Below are 25,243 nucleotides of genomic sequence, written 5' to 3' on the forward strand. Positions count from 1 at the left end.
GATTAGATATGTGTTATTATTCAGTATATTTGAAAATACTTTATTTACTATTAATAAAGTACATATTCTGAAACTTACCTATGTTTTCTTAATAGTATGCCACATAGATTATATTTATAAATGACGTTAAGGTAAGTATAATATATTTGTGCGCGACTTTCATATTTAAATAAAATATTTAATAAAATATTAAGTCCATCTCAAAGAAAAAGTCATTTTTACTGATTTAATAAAATATATCAAATTCTGTTAATTAAATAGTAAGTTAATAATCACCATAAACTGATTTGAGCCATCATTAATTATTATGGGATCAATAATAGTCAAATAAGTAATCCATAATTAAACAATTATAAGCCTCGTCTCAATTACAACTTAATTACCCAATCAATTAGTGTGATTTGAATCTAATTAGAATTAAACAATACGATGGCTTATTAATGTAATTATCTACAGATATTTACTTAATCCATGTCATTATTGGTAAGTAAGGTAGATACTTGTCTAATCTATTACAAGATGACGGAGCAAACGAAGAAAAATACTTTTAAAGGAAGGGTTCACACTTCAAGATCTATTTCCCGGCAGTAAATTCTAATTTTGCCACCCGTTAAAAACTGAGTTCGACGCTGTAAATCTCAATAAAACTTGCACGCGCCGTCGACTTCCTTAACAATAATTGGCTTCGCCTCCGTTCTATTCCGTGGGAAACAACGAACTTTGGCAGCCCGATTTCCGAGTCGAGTCTAGCATCTAATGCAAGAAAATTACCTCCGTCAGGTACACGGAAAGTCCGTAAACGACGTAGTCGCTAAACGCCCTCCGTTGTGAGTGTGCAGTTTCCCTCGTTTTATATGTTTATGTCTTGTATTTTTCTCTCTTGGAAACGCTGTTCAGCGTAGATAACCGGCATCGTTTTCTCGAATACAATGCAATAGACCGGAAACTAACATTCACGTTAACGATTCATCTAATTTAATGTGAGAAAAAGCTACAACATTGAACATTTTAATTCGAATCAATAAAGATTTGAAAATGTTCTAAAGTTTTAAATAAATCATAATTATAACGCCATGGAGAATCGGTTGGGTAATTTATTAAATACAAAATCCACTTTAATCATTCATACGTGGACAGGTCAAATCAGCCGTTTAAAAATTACCGGCCACATCGCCCTGGGTTCTCGTGATCCCCGAATTTATGACCGGGAACGCACAGTATATCCCTATTGATGTTCGGGTATGCCGCAAAAAATACCGGAAAATCCAACAAGCCAACCTGAGTAATCACACTCCTCGGTTTTACATGGATTTCAAGATAAAAATGTGACCAACGACACTATTAAACGACTCTAATTCCATTCCTTAATTCAAATTTTGTAATAGACACATTTTTAGATAAACGTTATTGGATTTATTTTTTCTCGGAAGGTTAAAACAATTTTTCATTTAATATATATATTTTGCAACTATTCCAATAAATAAATATTAACTATACATTCCTGGCTTATACTCGAATAATAAATTTGTTATTTATAAGATAGTAAAATGGAAAATCCAGGAATGCCTTTAGTATTCCATTCTTTATTTTTATTACCTTAAAGAAATATTTAAAATTGTAAATAAAATAAGACTGAAAAATTTTATTTAATTTTTTTTAAATTATTATTTATGTATTTCTGTACACGTAAATAGATAATATAGTGCCAGTCACTTATCGTAATCGTGGTAACACTTCATAACGCTCATTTCTCATAAACAATTTTCATTTTCGTTTATATATTTATTCGTTTTATTTTCGTCTACGTCTCGCTAAAAATAGATCGTTAAGAGTGTTGCACACTCATCGTACTATCACGTTTGTAGTTATCAAAACAAATTATCCAGTGCTTCGTGTACGTTCGTAGAAAATGCGTGTATTACTACTATGTCTTGTTATCGCAAAATTTGTGAGCTCGTTAAAAATTTTAACGCTTTTACCATACGCAGGGAAAAGTCATTTTGTTTCTTATGAACCTCTTCTAAAAGAATTAGCGAATAAAGGACATGAAGTGCACGTGTACAGTGAGTTTCCTCAAAAGAAGCCGTTACCAAGATATAAAGATTTTGTGTTGGAGAAAGTTCATCAAAATTCGACTGAAATAGTAGATATGAATGATTTACCAGGAGAATTTTTTAAACGATATGCAACTCCGTTGGTATTGGCAGGGTTTGCGGCAGAAGTGTGCCAAAAATTAAATCAAAGAATCGTTAAAGATTTATTAAAATCTAACGAGAAATACGACCTTATTCTTATTGAGTATTTCAACACCGATTGTTTCTTAGGTTTCGCGCATACGTTTAAAATTCCTGTTATCGCGTTAAGTTCTTCGTACCCGATGCCCTGGCACTCGAGCAGATTTGCTAGAATCGAAAATCCTGCTTTCGTTCCTGTACACTTTGGGAACTTTCCTAAATTTATGAGTTTTTGGGAACGATTAGAAAACACAATCATGTTAGGTTATTGTAAAGCAGTGTATTATCTATTATGTGATTTACCAGGAAATCGTGATGCCAAAGCTTTCTTTGGAGACAATCTTCCTGCGTTGGAAAAAATCGCTGAAAACACCAGTCTTATTCTCGTTAATAACTACTTTGCTTTAAACGGTGCATTTCCTCAAGTACCTGGTATGATTGAAGTGGGTGGAATGCATTTGGGAACACGACAAAGTTTACCCAAGGTAAGGTTAAATGTGGTGTGAATTGTAACAATAATTATTTTTTTCATTTTTATTTGGAAAGTTTTACTTTATCATTTAAGACGATAAATGTTTCAATGTCAATAAAAACAAAGTGATAATAATTATATCCAATGTCATTGACTTGCCATTTATGCCTTAAGTTTGGGATCTGTTTTTAAAAGAGTGTGACCTCCTTGACTTATTCTTACAATAATAATATAACATAACAAAAAAACTGTATGAGGTATCACAAAAACACATTTAATAAAATTACGACGTTTTGTCCCAGCATAATTTCCACACTAATTCAAAAACATATTTGTTGATAAAATTATTTGCATCTAAACGTGCAGTTTAAACAGCGTGAAGTGTATAAAATGTTATTCCATAGATTTATTAATTTTATGACAAACAAATAACCAACGTAATTCAACTCTCAAGAAGTACATTGCACTTGGATATACTCTACTGACCTCCCCCACTCCTTATGCTGACGAGGTGAATGTTTTAAAAAGGAATTGGTCAGTTGTACGTTTAGCTTCGCCGAAAATGTTATTGTTACCGTTATTTCTTATATTTTTAAACTTTGTAAATTCATTAAAAATACTAACACTTTTACCATACGCAGGGAAGAGTCATTTTGTTTCTTATGAATCTCTTCTAAAAGAATTAGCGAATAAAGGACATGAAGTGCACGTGTACAGTGAGTTTCCTCAAAAGAAGCCGTTACCAAGATATAAAGATTTTGTGTTGGAGAAAGTTCATCAAAATTCGACTGAAATAATAGATATGAATGATTTACCAGGAGAATTTTTTAAACGATATGCAACTCCGTTGATATTGGCAGGGTTTGCGGCAGAAGTGTGCCAAAAATTAAATCAAAGAATCGTTAAAGACTTATTAAAATCTAACGAAAAATACGACCTTATTCTTATTGAGTATTTCAACACCGATTGTTTCTTAGGTTTCGCGCACACGTTTAAAATTCCTGTTATCGCGTTAAGTTCTTCGCACCCGATGCCCTGGCATTCGAGCAGATTTGCTAGAATCGAAAATCCTGCTTTCGTTCCTGTACACTTTGGGAACTTTCCTAAATTTATGAGTTTTTGGGAACGATTAGAAAACACAATCATGTTAGGTTATTGTAAAGCAGTGTATTATCTATTATGTGATTTACCAGGAAATCGTGATGCCAAAGCTTTCTTTGGAGACAATCTTCCTGCGTTGGAAAAAATCGCTGAAAACACCAGTCTTATTCTCGTTAATAACTACTTTGCTTTAAACGGTGCATTTCCTCAAGTACCTGGTATGATTGAAGTGGGTGGAATGCATTTGGGAACACGACAAAGTTTACCCAAGGTAAGGTTAAATGTGGTGTGAATTGTAACAATAATTATTTTTTTCATTTTTATTTGGAAAGTTTTACTTTATCATTTAAGACGATAAATGTTTCAATGTCAATAAAAACAAAGTGATAATAATTATATCCAATGTCATTGACTTGCCATTTATGCCTTAAGTTTGGGATCTGTTTTTAAAAGAGTGTGACCTCCTTGACTTATTCTTACAAAAATAATATAACATAACAAAAAAAGTGTATGAGATATCACAAAAACACATTTTATAAAATTACGACGTTTTGTCCCAGCATAATTTCCACACTAATTCAAAAACATATTTGTTGATAAAATTATTTGCATCTAAACGTGCAGTTTAAACAGCGTGAAGTGTATAAAATGTTATTCCATAGGTTTATTAATTTTATGACAAACAAATAACCAACGTAATTCAACTCTCAAGAAGTACATTGCACTTGGATATACTCTACTGACCTCCCCCACTCCTTATGCTGACGAGGTGAATGTTTTAAAAAGGAATTGCTCAGTTGTACGTTTAGCTTCGCCGAAAATGTTATTGTTACCGTTATTTCTTATATTTTTAAATTTTGTAAATTCATTAAAAATACTAACACTTTTACCATACGCGGGGAAGAGTCATTTTGTTTCTTATGAATCTCTTCTAAAAGAATTAGCGAATAAAGGACATGAAGTGCACGTGTACAGTGAGTTTCCTCAAAAGAAGCCGTTACCAAGATATAAAGATTTTGTGTTGGAGAAAGTTCATCAAAATTCGACTGAAATAATAGATATGAATGATTTACCAGGAGAATTTTTTAAACGATATGCAACTCCGTTGATATTGGCAGGGTTTGCGGCAGAAGTGTGCCAAAAATTAAATCAAAGAATCGTTAAAGACTTATTAAAATCTAACGAAAAATACGACCTTATTCTTATTGAGTATTTCAACACCGATTGTTTCTTAGGTTTCGCGCACACGTTTAAAATTCCTGTTATCGCGTTAAGTTCTTCGCACCCGATGCCCTGGCATTCGAGCAGATTTGCTAGAATCGAAAATCCTGCTTTCGTTCCTGTACACTTTGGGAACTTTCCTAAATTTATGAGTTTTTGGGAACGATTAGAAAACACAATCATGTTAGGTTATTGTAAAGCAGTGTATTATCTATTATGTGATTTACCAGGAAATCGTGATGCCAAAGCTTTCTTTGGAGACAATCTTCCTGCGTTGGAAAAAATCGCTGAAAACACCAGTCTTATTCTCGTTAATAACTACTTTGCTTTAAACGGTGCATTTCCTCAAGTACCTGGTATGATTGAAGTGGGTGGAATGCATTTGGGAACACGACAAAGTTTACCCAAGGTAAGGTTAAATGTGGTGTGAATTGTAACAATAATTATTTTTTTCATTTTTATTTGGAAAGTTTTACTTTATCATTTAAGACGATAAATGTTTCAATGTCAATAAAAACAAAGTGATAATAATTATATCCAATGTCATTGACTTGCCATTTATGCCTTAAGTTTGGGATCTGTTTTTAAAAGAGTGTGACCTCCTTGACTTATTCTTACAAAAATAATATAACATAACAAAAAAAGTGTATGAGATATCACAAAAACACATTTTATAAAATTACGACGTTTTGTCCCAGCATAATTTCCACACTAATTCAAAAACATATTTGTTGATAAAATTATTTGCATCTAAACGTGCAGTTTAAACAGCGTGAAGTGTATAAAATGTTATTCCATAGGTTTATTAATTTTATGACAAACAAATAACCAACGTAATTCAACTCTCAAGAAGTACATTGCACTTGGATATACTCTACTGACCTCCCCCACTCCTTATGCTGACGAGGTGAATGTTTTAAAAAGGAATTGCTCAGTTGTACGTTTAGCTTCGCCGAAAATGTTATTGTTACCGTTATTTCTTATATTTTTAAATTTTGTAAATTCATTAAAAATACTAACACTTTTACCATACGCGGGGAAGAGTCATTTTGTTTCTTATGAATCTCTTCTAAAAGAATTAGCGAATAAAGGACATGAAGTGCACGTGTACAGTGAGTTTCCTCAAAAGAAGCCGTTACCAAGATATAAAGATTTTGTGTTGGAGAAAGTTCATCAAAATTCGACTGAAATAATAGATATGAATGATTTACCAGGAGAATTTTTTAAACGATATGCAACTCCGTTGGTATTGGCAGGGTTTGCGGCAGAAGTGTGCCAAAAATTAAATCAAAGAATCGTTAAAGACTTATTAAAATCTAACGAGAAATACGACCTTATTCTTATTGAGTATTTCAACACCGATTGTTTCTTAGGTTTCGCGCACACGTTTAAAATTCCTGTTATCGCGTTAAGTTCTTCGTACCCGATGCCCTGGCATTCGAGCAGATTTGCTAGAATCGAAAATCCTGCTTTCGTTCCTGTACACTTTGGGAACTTTCCTAAATTTATGAGTTTTTGGGAACGATTAGAAAACACAATCATGTTAGGTTATTGTAAAGCAGTGTATTATCTATTATGTGATTTACCAGGAAATCGTGATGCCAAAGCTTTCTTTGGAGACAATCTTCCTGCATTAGAAAAAATTGCTGAAAACACCAGTCTTATTCTCGTTAATAACTACTTTGCTTTAAACGGTGCATTTCCTCAAGTACCTGGTATGATTGAAGTGGGTGGAATGCATTTGGGAACACGACAAAGTTTACCCAAGGTAAGGTTCAATATGGTGTGAATTGTAACAATAATTATTTTTTTCATTTTTATTTGGAAAGTTTTACTTTATCATTTAAGACGATAAATGTTTTAATGTTAATAAAAACAAAGTGATAATAATTATATCCAATGTCATTGACTTGCCATTTATGCCTTAAGTTTGGGATCTGTTTTTAAAAGAGTGTGACCTCCTTGACTTATTCTTACAATAATAATATAACATAACAAAAAAAACTGTATGAGATATCACAAAAATACATTTTATAAAATTACGACGTTTTGTCCCAGCATAATTTCCACACTAATTCAAAAACATATTTGTTGATCAAATCATTTGCATCTAAACGTGCAGTTTAAACAGCGTGAAGTGTATAAAATGTTATTCCATAGATTTATTAATTTTATGACAAACAAATAACCAACGTAATTCAACTTTCAGTACCTCCCCCACTCCTTATGCTGACGAGGTGGATGTTTTAAAAAGGAATTGGTCAGTTGTACGTTTAGCTTCGCCGAAAATGTTAGTGTTACCGTTATTTCTTATATTTTTAAACTTTGTAAATTCATTAAAAATACTAACACTTTTACCACACGCGGGGAAGAGTCATTTTGTTGCTTATGAAAGTATTTTAAGAGAGTTGGCGAATAAAGGTCACGAAGTGCACGTTTACAGTGAATTCCCGCAAAAAGTACCGTTACCTAGGTATAAAGATTTTGTATTGGAGAAAGTTCATCAAAACTCAACGGAAATAATAAATATGAAAGATTTACCAGGCGAGTTTTGGACACAGCATATAATTCTGCAGCTATTAGCGCAATTTGCACAAAAAGCGTGTCAAAAGTTGGATCAGAAGATCGTTAAAGATTTATTAAAATCCATGGAGAAATACGATCTTATTCTTATAGAGTATTTCAACACAGATTGCTTCTTAGGTTTTGCGCATATATTTAAAATTCCTTTTATCGCGCTAAGTTCTTCTTATCCGATGCCGTGGTACGCAAGCAGATTTTCTAGAATTGATAATCCCGCTTTCGTCCCAGTCCTTTTTGGCAACTTTGCAAAGCATATGAGCTTTTCGGAACGTTTGCAAAACACAATCATGTTAGGTTATTGTAAATCAATGTATTATCTTCTTTATGATGTACCAGGAAATCGTAGAGCCAAAGCTTTCTTTGGCGACGATTTACCACCATTAGAAAAAATCGCAGAAAATACCAGCCTTATGCTCGTCAATAACCATGTTACTTTAAACGGTGCATTTCCGCAAGTTCCTGGTATGATTGAAGTGGGTGGAGTCCATTTAAGAAATCCAGAAAATTTACCTAAGGTAAGGATTTTATTTAAAATCGTTATATAAAAGTAAAAGAACTTCTATGTTTATAACTATGTTATAACTTTGATAGAAATGTTACACACGAATTTGATATTGTCGAGAAACGTAATTCTTCCGAAGCTTAAGACGAGGAGAATATCATATATTAGCTAAGGAATGATAACTCTAATTTCTATAAAATCGTCTTTAGCGTTTTACAAATCCGTCTATTTTATCATATCTAGTCTGAGTCAACATCGATCCAAATAGCGCTTATCATTATATTTTGTCTTAGTCAACATCATCCAAGTTATCTTCTATGTCGCGCGAATTATTACTCAACATTATTTTATTGATTTATATTCGTAGTATTGCTATTAATTCAGACTATTGTTTTTAGCCTCCTTTAATAACGTGTCTAACATCGCTTTTCTCAATATAATCTCTAATATCAATCAACATTCTCTTGCATATCATCTGTGATCTTTGTTGACGTAATTTTTAATGTATTTCCACATTGTTACTCGTATCTTTGAATATTGCCCTTGCCTCTTCTGACAACATTACCGATACTGCCCAACATCGTGTTTAATACATTAATATCCTCTCTAGAATTTATCATAATTGTGCCTGGTATGGTTTAATATCATGTTTAGCTTTCTATAACATTGGCATGATACCTCTTAACATCGTCCTTAATCGTAATATCGAATCTGATATTCCTCATAACAGCACTTTGTCTGACAAAACCCAACGCTTCTAACAACATCGTTTTTAGCCCCTATTATTATTATTATTATTGCTGCCGGGCTGAGAAGAGCGGCCCCTCTCGTTACCGCGACCTATCAGATCTATTGTAACTTTAGCCCTCCAAAGGTTTAGGGCAAATGTAGGTCCTTAATGAACCTTAGTATTGTCCTGAGGTCATAAACCTTTATGTCGGTAGATAACAGGGGAGTTTTACCGAAGACGTTGTGCCTTAGACGGCCTCTGGCTCGTCTTGACTCGTCGTTGCATAGTCGACAAGTTTGATCCTCAGGTTGTCCAATGTGGAAGAGGTGGTATTTTAGGGGCACATGGCCGGTCAGGTAGCCTGAGAGCGTTCTTAGATCCCCTTTGCTGAGGCATAAAACCTCTTTGGTTTTGTTTTGCGACGGAGTTATCATACTCTTCGCTTGTCTGTGACCTGGAAGTTCTTTCCAGCGTAAGGCTATCTTTGAAGCCTCCCAGTTGTTGATTATTTGTTTTAGGTGGCTTTTTTGTAGTCCACATCCAGGTTGGGGTCCAATGAAGGGCGTGTTTGCTGCCTCTTTGGCCAGCTTGTCGGCTTTCTCATTGCCCTCAATGTTGCTGTGACCTGGAACCCACCATAGCGTAACATCATTGCCCCTAGCGAGTTCTCTCAGGTTGTTGGTACACTCTCTGATCAGTGCGGAGCCACACGTGTAGGCCTGAATTGCCTTTAAGGCGGCCCGACTGTCTGTGAAAATGTTTATGGATGCACCTTTTTGTCCCTTCTGTAGGTTCAAAGCGGTGCAGAAGTTTATAGCAAGAACTTCTGCTTGGAAAATTGTTAAGTCCGAGCTGAGGGGCAATTTGATGTGGCTATTTGGTCCACTGATGCCCATGCCTACTCCAGGTCTTACTGTCTTTGAAGCATCGGTGTACCAGGCTAGGGCTCCTCTTTTTAGTTGAGGCCCTCCTTTCGCCCAATCATCCCTGCTACTAAATGTGATATAGCCCCTATTAATATGTTGTCTGATGTCTTTCAACATTGTTCAACATCGTATCCGATATTGCCCGTTACCATCCAATATATGTACCTCAACATCGTAATTAGTTTTCCTCAATGTCAAAGATGAACAAAATCATCTTTGATATACTCCAATATCATCCTACATTTCTAACGTTGTTCTTAGATTTCGCCAACAGATTCTCTGATATCATTCAATATCGTTCCTGGTATTACCTACATCACACGTAGTCGTCATGGTCAACATGGCCTCTCTCAACATGGTCCATGCATTTCTTAATCGTGTTTAGCTACTTAATTTTACTTGTACTAACAAGTAAAGTAATTAGATCTCATCGAGTTTTGAGGATGTTCGACTTGGTGTTGATTACCGAGTGTTGTAACAACGTTGGTGATCTTCTATGATACAGTTAAAAAAATCTTCTTCGACATATGACTTTTAGGTGTTGTGCCACAGGGGGCCATCATAAAATATATAATATCCGTTTAAAGATTATTTTATATATTCGATATTAATCCAATTTAAATACCACTTAAAAGTAATTATTAAATAAAACAAATAATACCTATTTTTGTATTCAATCACAGTATTAATACTGAGGTAGATGAAATAGTGCCAAACGGTTTACGTAACGGCACGTGGTCCTAGTTTACATGTAACCCCACTCCTCATATTAACGAGAATGAAGATGTCAAAACGAAGTGAACAGTGGTGAATAGTGGTTCGGTCACGCTCGTTGAAAATGCGATTGTTACTGTTATGTTTTGTAATAGTAAAATTTGTAAACTGCTTAAAAATATTAACTCTTTTACCGTATGCGGGGAAAAGTCATTTTGCATCTTACGAACCTCTTCTAAAAGAGTTGGCGAATAGAGGTCATGAAGTGCACGTGTACAGTGAATTTCCTCAAAAGAAACCGTTACCGCGATATAAAGATTTCGAATTGGATAAAGCTCATCAAAACGCGACGGAAATATTAAATATGAATGATTTGCCCGGGAAATTTATAACTAAATATTTAACGCCGATATTATTAACGGAGTTTGCGGAAGAAATTTGTCAAAAGTTAAATCAAAATATCGTTAAAGATTTATTAAAAACGAAAGAAAAGTACGATTTGATTCTTATAGAGTATTTCAACACCGATTGCTTTTTGGGTTTCGCGCATGTATTTAAAATTCCTTATATCGCGTTAAGTTCTTGTTATCCGATGCCGTGGCACGCGGGCAGATTTGCCAGGATCGACAATCCAGCTTACGTTCCTGGCCACTTTGGCAACTTTGCAAAACATATGAGCTTCTCGGAACGATTGGAAAATACGATTGTGTTGGGGTATTGTAAACTACTCTACTATCTTTTTTGCGATATACCAGGAAATCGTAAAGCCAAAGCTTTCTTTGGCGACGATCTACCACCTTTAGAAAAAATCGCTGAAAATACTAGTCTTATGCTCGTCAATAACTACTTTGCTTTAAACGGTGCATTTCCTCAAGTACCCAGTATGATTGAAGTGGGAGGAATGAATATAGGAAAACCAAAACGTTTACCTAAGGTAAGTATGCACGTGGAGGACATAAATAATTCTATGTCATTATATAATATTAATGACATGAGTGGTATCAAAAAACTAGCAATTTTTGTAATTAAAATTTTGTTTTGTTCCCATGATGTAAATTGAAAATTCAAGTTCATTTGAAAGTCAATAACCTTTTTCACAATATGAAGGACTGAGTTCACTAGAGGTCATTTGGTATACTTGTGTACAAAATTAATCGTCTCATGCTATGTTATCTAATAATAAACATAGACTATAATATTACATCTAAAAAATTTCTCCTTCCACTTTATAAATGTATCGTCTCAATAGTGAATGTATTGACCTTGAAGAAGCAAACTCTAAACCACATCTAAACATCCAGTAATAACCAAGATGTGGTTTCGTCTACTATACGTATTATTATCTCTAAATGTGATTTTTTGTTATAAAATCTTAGCGTTATTTCCTCATAGAGGAAAGAGTCATTATAATGTATTTGAACCAATGCTAATTGAGTTATCAAAACGAAGTCATCAATTAACTGTAATAAATCATTTCCCACAAAAAATAAAAATTGATAACTTCGAAGATATAAATTTAAACGAAAATGGTGAAGATTTAAATGAAGTGTTTCCGTTTGGTTTTTTCGGTTCTGGTTTATTGTCAAGGTTAAATTTGGTGAGAAAACTTTCGGTTGTAACTGAAGATACGTGTGAAACGTTGAATACTCGCGTAATGAACGAATTTATACGTAGAAAAGAAAAATTTGACTTAGTGTTAACTGAACATTTTATGGGAAATTGTTATTTGGGTTTGATGCATTTTACTGGGGGCTCATTGATTGGATTAACATCCGGTGGAATGGTTCCATGGAGTAATGATTACATTGGAAATCCGGATAATCCGGCATACATTCCAATTTTATTTTCTGGAATGGCAGATTCGATGAATTTTTTTCAACGAGCCATAAATACTGTTCATTACGTTATGACGAGGTTGTTTTATAAATTTTTAATTGATTCACCTTCAAATGAGTTAGCTAGGAAATATATTGATTCAAATTTACCCGATTTAGATACCTTTGCTTATAATACAAGCCTCATTTTGTCGAACATTCACTTTACTTTACATAGAACTAAACCTTTAGTACCTGGTTTACTTGAAATTGGAGGTGTTCATATAGGAAATGTACGGAAATTACCACAGGTATGTTTAAATGTTTACATTTTTAAATAATTCGCAAATTAGTCAGCTCTAATTTAAAGATATCGATCGTGTGTCAATGATTTCGAAACATGTCGTTCATCATCCACTTCCGGGGTAATTCAATTACGAAGCAAATGACCCTTTCTATCGTCGCTAATTTCACAGTTGTGCTCGCAACGATCGCATCAAATTCGGATTTAGAGCTATATAGCAAGCAAAACGTTAAAATTACTCGGAATAGTGGGTTATTGGAAATTAAATTCATGTTTTACATTCTCTTTCGATTTGTACATTAAAAGAAAAATTGAGAACTGATGGAAAAACCGTGGTTAAAATGGAATTCCTTTTGTAGGGTGTAATAAAGTGACACAAACGGACGTGAAAAATTGACAATAGGGCTCGAACGATTTTTAATTTTCCACGATCAATCATCCGCTCTTTTTGATGACAGGTATTTTGAAAAATTATTACTTGCTCGAACGCAGTTATGTATTATCGGGGTTCGAGTGTTGATGATTGTGACAAATTTTATTAAAAAAAAGTTGACACGTTAATTTACGACCTTATAGTTAAAATTAATTTTCTATTTTATTTTGTTTAGGCAGTTTAAATTTAAAAAAAGTTTAAAAGCAAATTAAATTGTACTTTCTGATACAAATCTCATATATTTTTCATATTATTGATCCTAGTCTACGCAGAAGAATAAGTAATCCTATACTATTGTTAATTAAATTTGCCCACACATTTCAGTTAAAGTTATGTTCATAACAAAATTAGTAATTTTTCGACGATTTTCTTTGCTAAATTTGAATTCAGGTTCAACAAGCATTTTGGATTTTAGGCTGAGACAGCCGACCATGTCTAATGTTCTGCAAGCAATAGCAAATCTTCTTCCAGTAGTGACCAGCCTTCTATTGGCAATATCTAGTCTTTTGTAAGCTGTGTATAGTTTTCTGGCACCAACATCTAGTTATCTACCAGGGATCTTAAGTTTTCTAACAAAGATTTCTAAAAAAAAGTAGTCTAAAAAAGTATTTAACTTCTACAACCAGTATATACTCTTTTGCCATTAGTAAATCTTTAACCCTTGTTTAACTGATTCAGAATAAGTTTATTACTCTTCAAAATTAATTCACAACTTTGTAAAATCTCCCAAACGATTACAAATTAGTTGGACTGATTCCGCATAATTTATTGATGCTGTTTTTTGGAATGATTTTGATTCTTCAGGTTTTAGAGTACTCAATTTCATATTAATTGATCCCTGATCTTGTTTGATTTGGTTGTGGAAAGATTTGATTTTATTTACCTGTGGATCATATAGATTTCCTTGGTTTGCAACTGGTCATGTGTAATCGCGTAAGCAATATCTAGTTTTCTGTCACCAGTATCTAGTTGTCTACTAGCGATTTTAGTTTTCTGTCAGGAGTATTTAGACTTCTAGAAGCAGAATATACCTACTCTCTCGTCATTAGTAAATCTTTAAACCTTGTTTACCTGATTCAGAATAGGTTTATTACTATTCAAAATTAATGCACACCTTTGTAAAATCTCTCAAACGATAACAAATTAGTTGGAATGATTGCGCACAATTTATTGGTGCTTTTTTTGAGTAATTTTGATGCTTCAGATTTGGGGGTACTCAATTTCATATTAAATGATCCCCGATTTTGTCTGATTTGCTTGTGGGAGAATTGGATTTCATTTACCTGTGGATCAGATAGATTTGCTTGGTGTACAACTGGCCATGTTCAATCACCTTAACCTAAGCAATATCTAGTCTTTTGACAGCAGTGTCCAACCTTCTATTGGCAATATCTACTATTCTGTAAGCAGTCTATACATTATTGTCAGCAGTATCTAGTTATCTACCAGCAATCTTTAGTTTTCTGTCGGAAGTATTTAGACTTGTACAAGCAGTATATACTCAGTTAGCATCAGTAAATGTTTAAACCTTCTTTAACTGATTCAGAATAGGTTTATTGCTATCCAAAATTAATTCATAACTATGTAAACAAATTAGTTGGAATGATTGCTCGCAATTTATTGTTGCTATTTTTTGGAGTGATTTTGATGCTTCAGGTTTGGGCTACTCAATTTCATATTAAGTGATTTCTTATCTTGTCTAATTTGGTTGTGGAAGGATTGGATTTTTTTTACCTACGGATCAGATGGATTTGCTTAGTTTACAACTGGCCATGTCTAATCGCCTAAGCAATATCTAGTCTTCTAATAGCAGCGTCCAGCCTGCTATTGACAATATCTGTTATCAAGCGATTTAACAATCTGATTTAGGTAGGCATGCGCCGGTTTGGTTTGGTTTAAATTTGACTAGATTCAGATTTGATTGTCAGTTTGGATGGAGCGAAATTGAGGTTTATTGCTTATATATAAGAAGTCTTTTGTAACGTCGAGTTGAAAGTCTCCAATACTATTTACATTATATTATAATATTTAAAAAGGTAGAGATGCATAGAATTCGATGTAACACAAAATAGACAAACGAAAGAAATAGGATGAGGACTAAATTATGCCAAAATGATGGGATATATTAGCAAAAATATGGCAGAACGAAACCAGCAATTTAACAAAGACGTTTATCACAAGTCAAAACAATATAAGGCAAATGAAGTTTGAAAAGTAAGGCAGAAAAATACATATTTTTATTAGATGTAGTGTTATATAAACCAACTTTATTTCAAGAGAAATAGCATTCTTCTAGGAACCACAAATAACTCCTTGACTCACCCTAGTGATAACCACGAAATACATTAGATAGCTAACAATTCGTGATAACTCTATGCTTTGAAATACTAGCGCGATAAAAGTCAGAAATAGACATTTATAAAAAATAAAATCCTTCAATTTTTAATGTACATGTGTGCATTTTGTTTTTGCGTGTGATATAGATAACAAATTGAGTCTACAACGTGAAGGTATTAAAATTTTGTATGTAAAATCCTGTCATTATTTTATAACGAGTAAGTTAATACACTTTGAATATTTTTTGGAGTTCATTCAATCATTTTATTTTAAGATTTTTAAATTGAAATCATGGTATCCCATGCGATATCTCACAAGATGCCCCACACTCGATTTAATGTTCTTTAGTGAAGATGGCTCGTATACTTATTGGATCTTAAATAATTTACCAAACTTCGAATCAATGATTTATAGTGGGTTTCGATTGAAACAATGATCGTTCCTATTAAAATTTACAACATGACTCACAACATATTTATTTTTTTATACCATAGAATGCTGCATTATTTTGCAGCGTCGCTAAATTTTGAAATCGGATATTTCGACGCTTCCAATAATCAAATTTTGTTAAAATATTAATCATTAAAATTGAGCAATTAAAAAAAATAAATTGATTAAATCATTAATTCTATAATAATAATTAATTTCTGTTATTTTATTTATTGTTTTGTATTATGGGTTATTTATAGGTTTTCGCAACCGAGATTCATTAAACCGTACAGTTTGAATTTGATACGGTTTCGACGTTATATGTTAACGTAATTCTATATTATATTAAAAAGAAAGAAATGTTATGTTTTCTGTCCTTGTTTGTATATTATAGTCTATGTAAACCACGAACCAAGCAAAAATCATTCAGTCTACTTGTAACAATGGTTATGTTAAAAACTTTATTAATACTTTTCTTAGTTCAACTTGAAAGTCCATTTCAAGTGGGCGCTTTAAACATATTAGCGGTGTTTCCTTATGAAATGAGAAGTCATTTTTCAGTGTTTCGACCGTTACTACTTAATTTGGCTAAGAAAGATCATAACATAACAGTGATAAGTTATTACCCATTAGAAAAAAAACTACGAAATTATCATGACGTTAATTTAAACACCAACAACGGGGCCTTAAAAAATACTGTTCCATTTGCGCACTTCACTCAATCACGACTTGAAAAATACTTATGTTCCTGGGTGCTGCATAAATTCACTCAAAATACCTGCGTAAAAGCTTTAAAATCGCCTGAATTTTTGGATTTTTTAAAACAAAATCAACAATTTGATGTGGTACTAATCGAATTATTTGCAACAAATTGTATGTTGGAATATATTCCAGCGAATTCAAAGATTATTGGTTTATCTTCATGCTCAGTGTTGCCCTGGTTAAGTGAGTACTTTGGATTGCCGGTAAATCCAGCGATAAATCCAACGGTTTTCATGGATTATAACACGAGAATGAATTTTTTTGAGCGGGTAGAAAATGCTTTAGTGCACATTCAAAGTCAATTTACTTATAAATATTTTATGAAAGTTAGAGGACCAAAGAAAGAAATCGCCGAAAAATTTATGTATAACATCAGTTTAATTTTGATTAATAGCCATTTTACAATGCATGAAGCTAGAATTTCGGTGCCACAAATGATTGATGTTGGTGGTTTACATGTTTCTAATAAAAAAATTACTTTACCACAGGTAAGATAAAAAAATTCAATATTAAACCGATCGTATTCAATTTTAAGAAACCAGTATAAATTCATGGTGGTGTTTCGTGTTTAGGGGAAACCCACCCTTACATAAATATCTGATAAACAGCCCGGGTAATAGTCTATTATGCAGACGATATCGGTCGGTACACGTTCGACAAACAGCGGAAAAACAAACAGGCTGCATTCAGATGTGCAAATACCGAGGGGGTATCACCCAAACCCCTCGACTGCCACTTCACCCTCATCGAAGCTCGGTGTGGATTTTTTGCGCCTTTTTTTATCGACGGCGGTTATCTGGGAAATATGACGCATATATATTTTCCATGGCCGCTCGGAAAATTGACGGTATCTGCAGCTATATTTTATAGCCACCGATTGCCGAGATAATGTAGCCCCGGTACATGTCGAATGTGTATTCACACGGTCGCGTTCGGCAGATACCACTGAAAGAGACTCATAGTCCTGTTTAACCTTTTTTTTCCGTCATTTTCGCACACGAATGGTTTAAATAATTTATTTCGTTGATATACATTCACGTTTGAAAATGAATATCTACTAACTACCACTTAAATTTGATTATAAAAAGAGTTTTAAATTAATTAAAAATGGAAAATTATTTAAATAAAAATTGTTGAAGTGTATTTAAACGTTGTAAATTGTTTTGATAAATAATTTATGGAAAAGAGCGATAAGTCTAACATGTTAAAAATATTAAAAAATTTTTATTATTAACTCTAATGTACGCTTGATTTATTTATTATTGAATAAATATGTTTGTAATATTCATAGAAAACTAAACATTTTTTTTAAATTTTTTAAATATGCTCACGAATGTAGAGAATGTTGTTAATTTGTTTTGATGAATAATTTATGGAAAAGAGCGGTAAGTCTAACAAGTTAAAAACATTAAAAAATATTTTTATAATATTCATAGAAAAAACTAAAAACATTTTTTTTTATTTTTAAAATGTGCTCACAAATGTATTAGAAAAGTTTTATCGAAAAACCTTTCTAAAAGCTCTGCTTGGAAAGCTCACAAAAATTAAGTCGTCAGATCTGGGGAAGGGATGAACGGATGAGACGACGTTGATGTGTGACAGCTGCACAGATGTTACATTACCGGGCGATTTTTTCTTGAGGCTCTTTTTCTGGAATGGAAGCGAACAACGTTTTCCACACATAAATTATATTTTCGTCTCGTCTCCCTCTTTCGCTTATCGTGCGACTTTTTTCTTTCTTTTCGTGAATATGCGGTAGCAACGTTGACAGGTTAACGCCGCCTGTCGCTTCAACATAACGTTACGTACAGTAAAACGACGGATTTACCACAACTCTTTAACCCGATTTACATCCCGCATTAATCTAAAGCTGCATGCGAATGATTTTCTTCCTTATTATTAAGTTACAACTTTTTATTTTAATTATTTTCTTTGTTTACAGAATATTGAGAAATGGATCAACGAATCGAGTGAGGGAGTTGTATACTTTAGTATGGGTTCTATGTTGATTGGACATAGTTTTCCAATAAAAAAGCGGGAAATGTTTCAGAGAGCATTTTCCAGATTAAAACATAGAGTTCTGTGGAAATGGGAAAACGACACTATGCCCGGAAAACCAGATAATGTTATGACACAAAAGTGGATGCCACAATTTGATATTTTGTGTAAGTATATTTAGCAAATAAATAAATAACCACATGTTTACTAAATTACGTTTTTCGGGGTAACAATATCTAGAAACGTTATACTACGTCATACAACTCTCCCTCACATTTAGTTTTATTATACAACGCATTCGTTTGGGTTTTTTGTTTATCTTCTGTTTCCACATCAATGGGCATATCGTGTTGGTAATACTAACACGACCTTATTTCTCGTAGGTACATGATTAATTTTTTATCATAAAAGCCAAATACGAAACTGTTTATGTCGTAATATGTCGTATGGGCAGTAATTTTTTTATGACAAATTCGTACTGAACGGACACTGGTAAACCAGTTGTCAACATTAATCTCTCCCACGTTTTTAATTGATTTTACCAGCTGTTTTACTTCATCCGAACAGTTACGGGAAATTTGAAATGAACACTTTTTTTATATTCACGAGGGCAAAAATGTATTTGAAAGTTTTTGAATATCGTTTCAAAATTATCTCTGTGAGAATCTAACTTGCATGTAAGGCAATCCATATTTTTGCATTTTGTGTTTGTCATTTAGGTGAGAATAGACATTATTATATGAACGAGTACAAAAACTACTTGTTGGACAATATCTAGAAGCAAGCTATCGATTACGCTGATAGTGATTATTCGAAATCCGAATCTTCATTAGCTACAATTTTATAATCTGACCATTTATCATTATTTTCGATGGCTACTTCTTTTTCGAATGTACACCTAGTTCTTTGCTTTTCCACTCGCACTCATATTTGCTTGTGACACCCGGGCAGAACCCTTTATGTACGGAAAAAACGAAAAGAGAGTTGAATATAGAATATAGAATCAAATTCGAACATAATCCTGCATATATTGCGCATTCATCTCTTAAATAGTGTATTCCTATGGCATAATATTGTCATAAACAGAAGACTTGTATAATAGCAACACGGAATCTTTAATTGTATAAAACATTCTTTAAGCATAATATCTTATTAGAGGTTTAAAAAGCTTTTCCACACGCAAATCAAGTCTGTATAAGTTCTACTATAGCAGCGACGAGTCTAGAATTGTATCCTGGCGAGAGAATGACGCTAACGTAGTCCTAACACAGATATTAATAGGTTCACTATCAAACTGAAACTCATCGTTCAACATACATTCAAGGTCATCCCAAGTAGTAACTGTTTTACGAATGAACCTATACCAACTCAAAGAAAATCTATCGCCTCTAGTTCTCTGCCAGCAGTGTCTAGTTTTCTGCCAGGTTGATATAGCCTTCTGCAAACAATACCGAGCTTTCTATATAAATTAACATCTCCTCTTTTATAAGGAATAAGTACTCATCTGAAAACGGTGTCAAGTCCTCTGCTAGCAGTGTTTGGTTTTTTGCAAACAATATTTAGTTTTCTGCAAGTAGTATTTATTATAACTACGAAGGCTTCACGGTCGGTGTTAATTAAACTAAAACTAGAACTAACACTAAACCTAGAACAGCCGCAGAAGACGGCTGGAAACTCAGCCGCACATGGAAGATGCTGGTAAACTCAACGAAACCTTCTCTACTCGGATTTGACAAAGTCTATTTAGTTGACAATTAGACACTAATTAGTTATTATTTTTTTTAACGTATTTATTGTCAAAATTTCGTCACTTCGAACTTATTTGTGAAAAAGATTGCAACATCGCATCCGAAACGTCAAACACTTTTTCAAAAGTCTCACGGCTTAACCCGAAAGTTTCTAGGTCTAGTATTTAGTAATATAAGTACAATGGCTTTCACGGCCGATGTTAATTAAAGGTTAAATTTATTAGTATTCCATTCCCAGTATTTATTCTATCAGCATCTTGTCCTTTGCCAGTAGTATCTATTCTTCTGTCATGATCATATAGTCTTTTAAAAGAGGTATATAGTCTTCTAAGATAAATCCTCAATATCTAGTCTTCTATAAGCAGTAAGTAGTCACTTGCTTATCTAGACTTCTACCAGCACCTTCAAGCAGTATTTAAAGAATACTGTTTGAAAAAGACAGCATGCATTCTAATTGGCTATCTTTCTTATGTAAGGGGCATATGACTGCGACGTTCCACTCTTCCGGCATTTGTTTTTCACGCCAATCTTTATCTACCGGCTTTAAAGAGTTCCGCTGTAATAACATCTCTTCCCGGTGCTTTATGGTTCTTCAGTTTTTTTTATGGCAAGTCGTATATCCAGCAAATTGGGTATTTCTACTTGGTCATTATTTTATACTTTTAGTTCTTCTTCTTAGTCATCAGACCCAACAGTTCAGAAAAGTGTTCCACTCATCCATTGAGGATCTTAACTTTTGGTTTAAAATCTTTTCTTATATTGTTGACTCTTTGGTAAAACTTTCTCGTTTCTAACTGGTTTTTGAGTCGTTCTATTTCGCCCAATATTCTTCGCCTTCTCTTTTCTTTCTTCTATGTATTCTCTTTGTCTCTAAGATTTGTGTACATCTCCTCTGCTTCTCTTGTTTTGCACTGTGTGCCTAAGCATTCTTCATCAAATCAGACGTTTCGTGGTGTTTATTGGTCATAATTCAATATGCTTGCTACTGCTTGATTTATGAAGTCGTTAGAACATTGCCACATAGAGTTTACTGATTCGTCATCTTTAATCATTAAGATCTCTTCAATATAATTCTGGTATGCAATCAATATTTCCTTTTCTTTTAGAGCATTTCTGTTGTATCTCCTTGATTTGCTTCCTTTAACTTAGAAATTCTGGCTCTCAGTTAGCATTTATCACGTTGAAGTAATTCCAACACAGGATGGTCAAAGATTTTTGTCTCTATTTAGTAAAAGTAGTACAATATTTGTAGCTAACTTTAGACGATTAAATTCACTAAAAAGCAATTCACTTTACAAAATTTATAAAACTAAATATTTAAAATATTTGTATAAATATCAAAAAAAAATTGTTAAAAAGAATATTGAAATTTGATACTTTTAAAATTACACATTTGTGTCATGTTGGTATTTTCGTTGGTATTAGCGTAGAATGTGGACCAGTTTGGCAATTTAAAAAACGATAATTCACGGCATCGGTTCGTACTATCTATAGGAAGGGTTAGTTTTTGGCCATAAATTTTTGTTCGTGCGTTTATTTCACGCGACTTTACCGGGCGGTGGTCGTATATTGGTTCGGAATGCGCCATCCGGTCGCGGCCGCTGATTTTATAATCCGGATATTCGAACGGGTTCGCGCCCGTTGTTTAGCAGTTTATTATGTTTTATGCGCATTTGATCGCCACCGCATCGTATAAGTGAAGTATACTGCCGCGCTAATTCCGATTGCAATTAAACGGCGAACTGGGGATGCAGGCAAACCCTTCTCTATACAAGGCTCCCCCATCATATTTAATAACCATTGGGGTCGTTCTAAACCTCCCAAATGGACGCTATTGTACTCGATTTTTGTTCCGGTTTATCACAACGCAAAATACCGCTCCTCTATAATGTTTTTTAAGGTAACGCACCGTTCGACATCAAACGCATAAAATTGTAGTCATAGCTACCAACCTGTGTGTGTGGAAAAATGTTTTAACCGCAGAAAAAAATAACGTTTTTTGCGAGAATTATTCAATTTTTGTTATGGTTGTATAAAAAATATTTAAAATATTTACGTACGTGATCCATACAAGTTCTTTTTCATATAAATCCTGACAACGTTGTAAAAATAACAATAGACGATTTTTGTTATTGGGTTTACAATTTTTAGACAAGAATTAAAATAAAAAATTCTTTTTGAATAACAAACCGTAGATATAAATAAAGACAAACACAATTACTCCAGTGACAACCATAATAAAAGGAATCTTATTTCGGCGTTATGTATTCCACTGTCCATTATAGGGTGTATTGTAAACGGGGGCCACGACAAAAGCGTTTTGAACCGCAAATTAATTCCGACCGCACAAAGGGGACCGGTGTGCAACCCCAACCTAAAATTAATTGTTTGGTTCGGGTTAGGATTCCTTTTCGAATTTAGTACTGCGAAGTTTATTCGTTTCCCGTGATGATTATAAACAGAGTTTAATTATTATCTATAATGATCGCCCGCGGACGGGCGGAAAAAACAAATGTTTTATAAAAAATATTTTTCTAAAGCATTTCCACACGGTAATACGCGAGCAAATTGCGCAAAAAGCGCACAGGTCAGCGGACTGTCGGACGAGCTTAAAGCTCCTCGGCGCTCGAGCGTTTTCGTTTGAATGACGTTAATTTAAAGTTTGTGCACCGCGGAGCGCACGGCAACGCAGCAATCCCACCCGGGGCTCTCCACCTCTGCCAATGGTGAGCTGAAAAAGGAACAGCAACTAATCTAAATTTTAATAACCGTCGACTCATTTTTTTTCTTCCTCTCCTTTTCAAACCACTATCATATAGGAACATTCGATAACGTTGCCTTCCGCAAATGAAACTTTTCTTGTAACTACACCATTGCTGTTCAAAAACCCTTTGATCTCGAAAATCCAAAGGAAATGTGAATAGAGCTAATATTACATTCACGAACTTTCCATAAAGTCATGTTCAATATCACAAATAACGAAACAGTGGTAAAGTTAAGTTTGGATTAAGTTGTCCTGTTGTCATAAAATTTATGACACGCGTCCGCTTATGTTATAAAATCGATTTTTAATTTATTTATTTAATATTAAAGTTATGATTGGATTTGGAATAGTTTCCTTTTCGAAATTGTTGGGTAGGTTGAATCGGTTTAATGGGGTGAAGTGGTGCCAATTTCACCGGTACGACTACGAAGGGACGTACAGAAACGCAACATATTCACCCGGTGCAGTTTCTAACCGCGCTCGCGCCGAACTTAATACCGCGCCGGTTCTAATCTAAATTAAAATTTCCCAAAGGGCGAATATCCGGAATTTCCCTCGCGGCGCCGCTCACGATCCGCGCTAAACTAAAATTCATGGAAATAAATAAATTTCCAGGTCACCCCAACGTCAAAGCGTTCGTTGCTCACGGCGGACTCCTTGGCATGACTGAAGCTGTTCATTGCGGAGTTCCTGTAGTGGTTATGCCCCAATTTGGAGACCAGTTCACCAACGCCAGAGCATTAGAAGCCAGTGGGGGAGGTGTCATTTTGGATTTTAGCACGATTACTGAAGATAACGTATATGAGGCTTTACAAAAAGTGTTAAATCCCAAGTATATTTGAAATATCATATTTTTATTTAGATTTTTAATCTTAATTTTCTTGTAGGTTCAAAAAACAAGCTGAAGAACTTTCCGCACGCTTTAAAGATAGACCAATGTCGCCAATGGATACAGCTATTTATTGGATTGAATATGTAGCACGTCATAAAGGCGCTCCACATCTAAAAACTGCAGCTGTTGGAATGCCTTTCTATCAATACCTTTTACTAGATGTAATAGCTTTTCTTCTTGTAGTATTCTTATCAATTTGTTTAGTATCCTACTACACCTTAAAAATGTTATTAAAATGTGTATATCCAGCCAAAGTCAAAAAAACTAAAACTAATTAATTATAGACTGTCTTAAATAAAGAATTAAGTATTTTCTAATTAACCACTTCATTTCATATTTGTTGACTACGACAAATATGACGCTCTACAACACAAAGTAATACAACGAAAAAAAATCTCTTTTACATCAGCAACCCCCCTGAGGCATTCGAAGCAATTTCCGCTCTTCTTCAACACCACGTCCTCTTGTTCTTTTTCTCCGCATAGTGAAAAAGCTTACAAAAGCGACGACCAGCGACGGACCAAACGCGGTTCGGAGATTTGTTTCTATTCGGCGCCGGAAAAAACCGCCAGAAGGGACGCCGAAATTGAAAATAATAGCTTCGGGGACCCAGCACACCGCCGGAAGCGGCGTCGGTGGTGGCGGCGCCCGAATTGAATTACGTGCGCGTGACGGAAATGCGAAACAGCGCGATCGCGTCGCTTTACCCCCTACGACTCTTTCACTAATTCGGATTAAAAGCAGACCCTGTTAAACGCAGGTTTTTCTCCATGTCACATAAAATGCGTGCCTTTTTTTGGAGATATCAAGAGAAATATTATATATCGTACTTATTACTAGGATTATGTTACCTATTGTAATTTAGTTATTCTAACTACTACAATTAATTTTGAACATAAACTAATCTTGTTTACCTAATGCAAATTTAGTTGTAATTCACTATCTTAAGAACCCTAAATATTTACCTAATTAATTATTGGGTGTTGAATAAATTAAATGGAAATCGCATAGGATTAAATATTAAAAGTTGAGTGGTAAGAAGCTTTACAATTGAGCATCCGAATCGGGGCTAAGGGCGGAAAGAATTAAATAAATAGAGGAAGGAGTGCCTCCAGGAAAACTTTTAATTGGCAGGATTCGAAGGCGGCTAAGTGCGGAGTTATGGTGTGTCTTCGGTAACTTTTTCACCGTGACCGCAGGGAGAGTGGCGTCGACTGGGCGGACCGGTGGATTAAAAATTCATTAAAAGTCAACTTGAACTTTGAACTTTAGGCTGGGT

At 34.1% G+C, this 25,243-nt stretch overlaps 4 protein-coding genes across 7 annotated transcripts in view; 3 read left to right on the forward strand and 1 right to left on the reverse strand.

The window, feature by feature from the left end:
* The window catches only part of LOC111424116 (Trehalose-6-phosphate synthase 1), a 222,592-nt gene that overhangs the window by 133,219 nt on the left and 64,130 nt on the right, over nucleotides 1-25,243 (reverse strand). The window lies entirely within an intron of this gene.
* On the forward strand, nucleotides 1,727-2,755 carry LOC139431708 (UDP-glycosyltransferase UGT5-like). The gene has a single exon (XM_071199811.1). It carries the CDS (start codon nucleotides 1,910-1,912, stop codon nucleotides 2,738-2,740), a length of 831 nt encoding a protein of 276 aa, XP_071055912.1. The 5' UTR covers nucleotides 1,727-1,909; the 3' UTR covers nucleotides 2,741-2,755.
* On the forward strand, nucleotides 3,240-4,114 carry LOC139431707 (UDP-glucosyltransferase 2-like). The gene has a single exon (XM_071199810.1). It carries the CDS (start codon nucleotides 3,269-3,271, stop codon nucleotides 4,097-4,099), a length of 831 nt encoding a protein of 276 aa, XP_071055911.1. The 5' UTR covers nucleotides 3,240-3,268; the 3' UTR covers nucleotides 4,100-4,114.
* LOC111424203 (UDP-glycosyltransferase UGT5-like) lies at nucleotides 7,223-24,285 on the forward strand. Of its 4 annotated transcripts, none has more exons than XM_071199809.1 (4): nucleotides 7,223-8,126; nucleotides 18,505-18,727; nucleotides 23,688-23,904; nucleotides 23,960-24,285. In XM_071199809.1, exons 1-4 carry the CDS (start codon nucleotides 7,317-7,319, stop codon nucleotides 24,240-24,242), a joined length of 1,533 nt encoding a protein of 510 aa, XP_071055910.1. In that variant the 5' UTR covers nucleotides 7,223-7,316; the 3' UTR covers nucleotides 24,243-24,285. The 4 variants fall into 4 exon arrangements, with proteins under 4 accessions (XP_071055910.1, XP_022913426.2, XP_022913422.2 ...); XM_023057658.2 differs by lacking the exon at nucleotides 7,223-8,126 and adding an exon at nucleotides 10,557-11,417; XM_023057654.2 differs by lacking the exon at nucleotides 7,223-8,126 and adding an exon at nucleotides 11,492-12,608.

This window comes from Onthophagus taurus, chromosome 11, assembly GCF_036711975.1.
Source record: "Onthophagus taurus isolate NC chromosome 11, IU_Otau_3.0, whole genome shotgun sequence".
Lineage (NCBI taxonomy): Eukaryota > Metazoa > Arthropoda > Insecta > Coleoptera > Scarabaeidae > Onthophagus > Onthophagus taurus.

Coding starts and splice junctions, on each gene's coding strand:
- LOC139431708 (XM_071199811.1), top strand. CDS start 1,910: ATGCGTGTATTACTACTATGTCTTGTTATCGCAAAATTTGTGAGCTCG.
- LOC111424203 (XM_023057654.2), top strand. CDS start 11,796: ATGTGGTTTCGTCTACTATACGTATTATTATCTCTAAATGTGATTTTT. Junction 18,728..23,687: donor GCCACAATTTGATATTTTGT/GTAAGTATATTT, acceptor ATAAATTTCCAG/GTCACCCCAACGTCAAAGCG. Junction 23,905..23,959: donor CAAAAAGTGTTAAATCCCAA/GTATATTTGAAA, acceptor ATTTTCTTGTAG/GTTCAAAAAACAAGCTGAAG.
- LOC139431707 (XM_071199810.1), top strand. CDS start 3,269: ATGTTATTGTTACCGTTATTTCTTATATTTTTAAACTTTGTAAATTCA.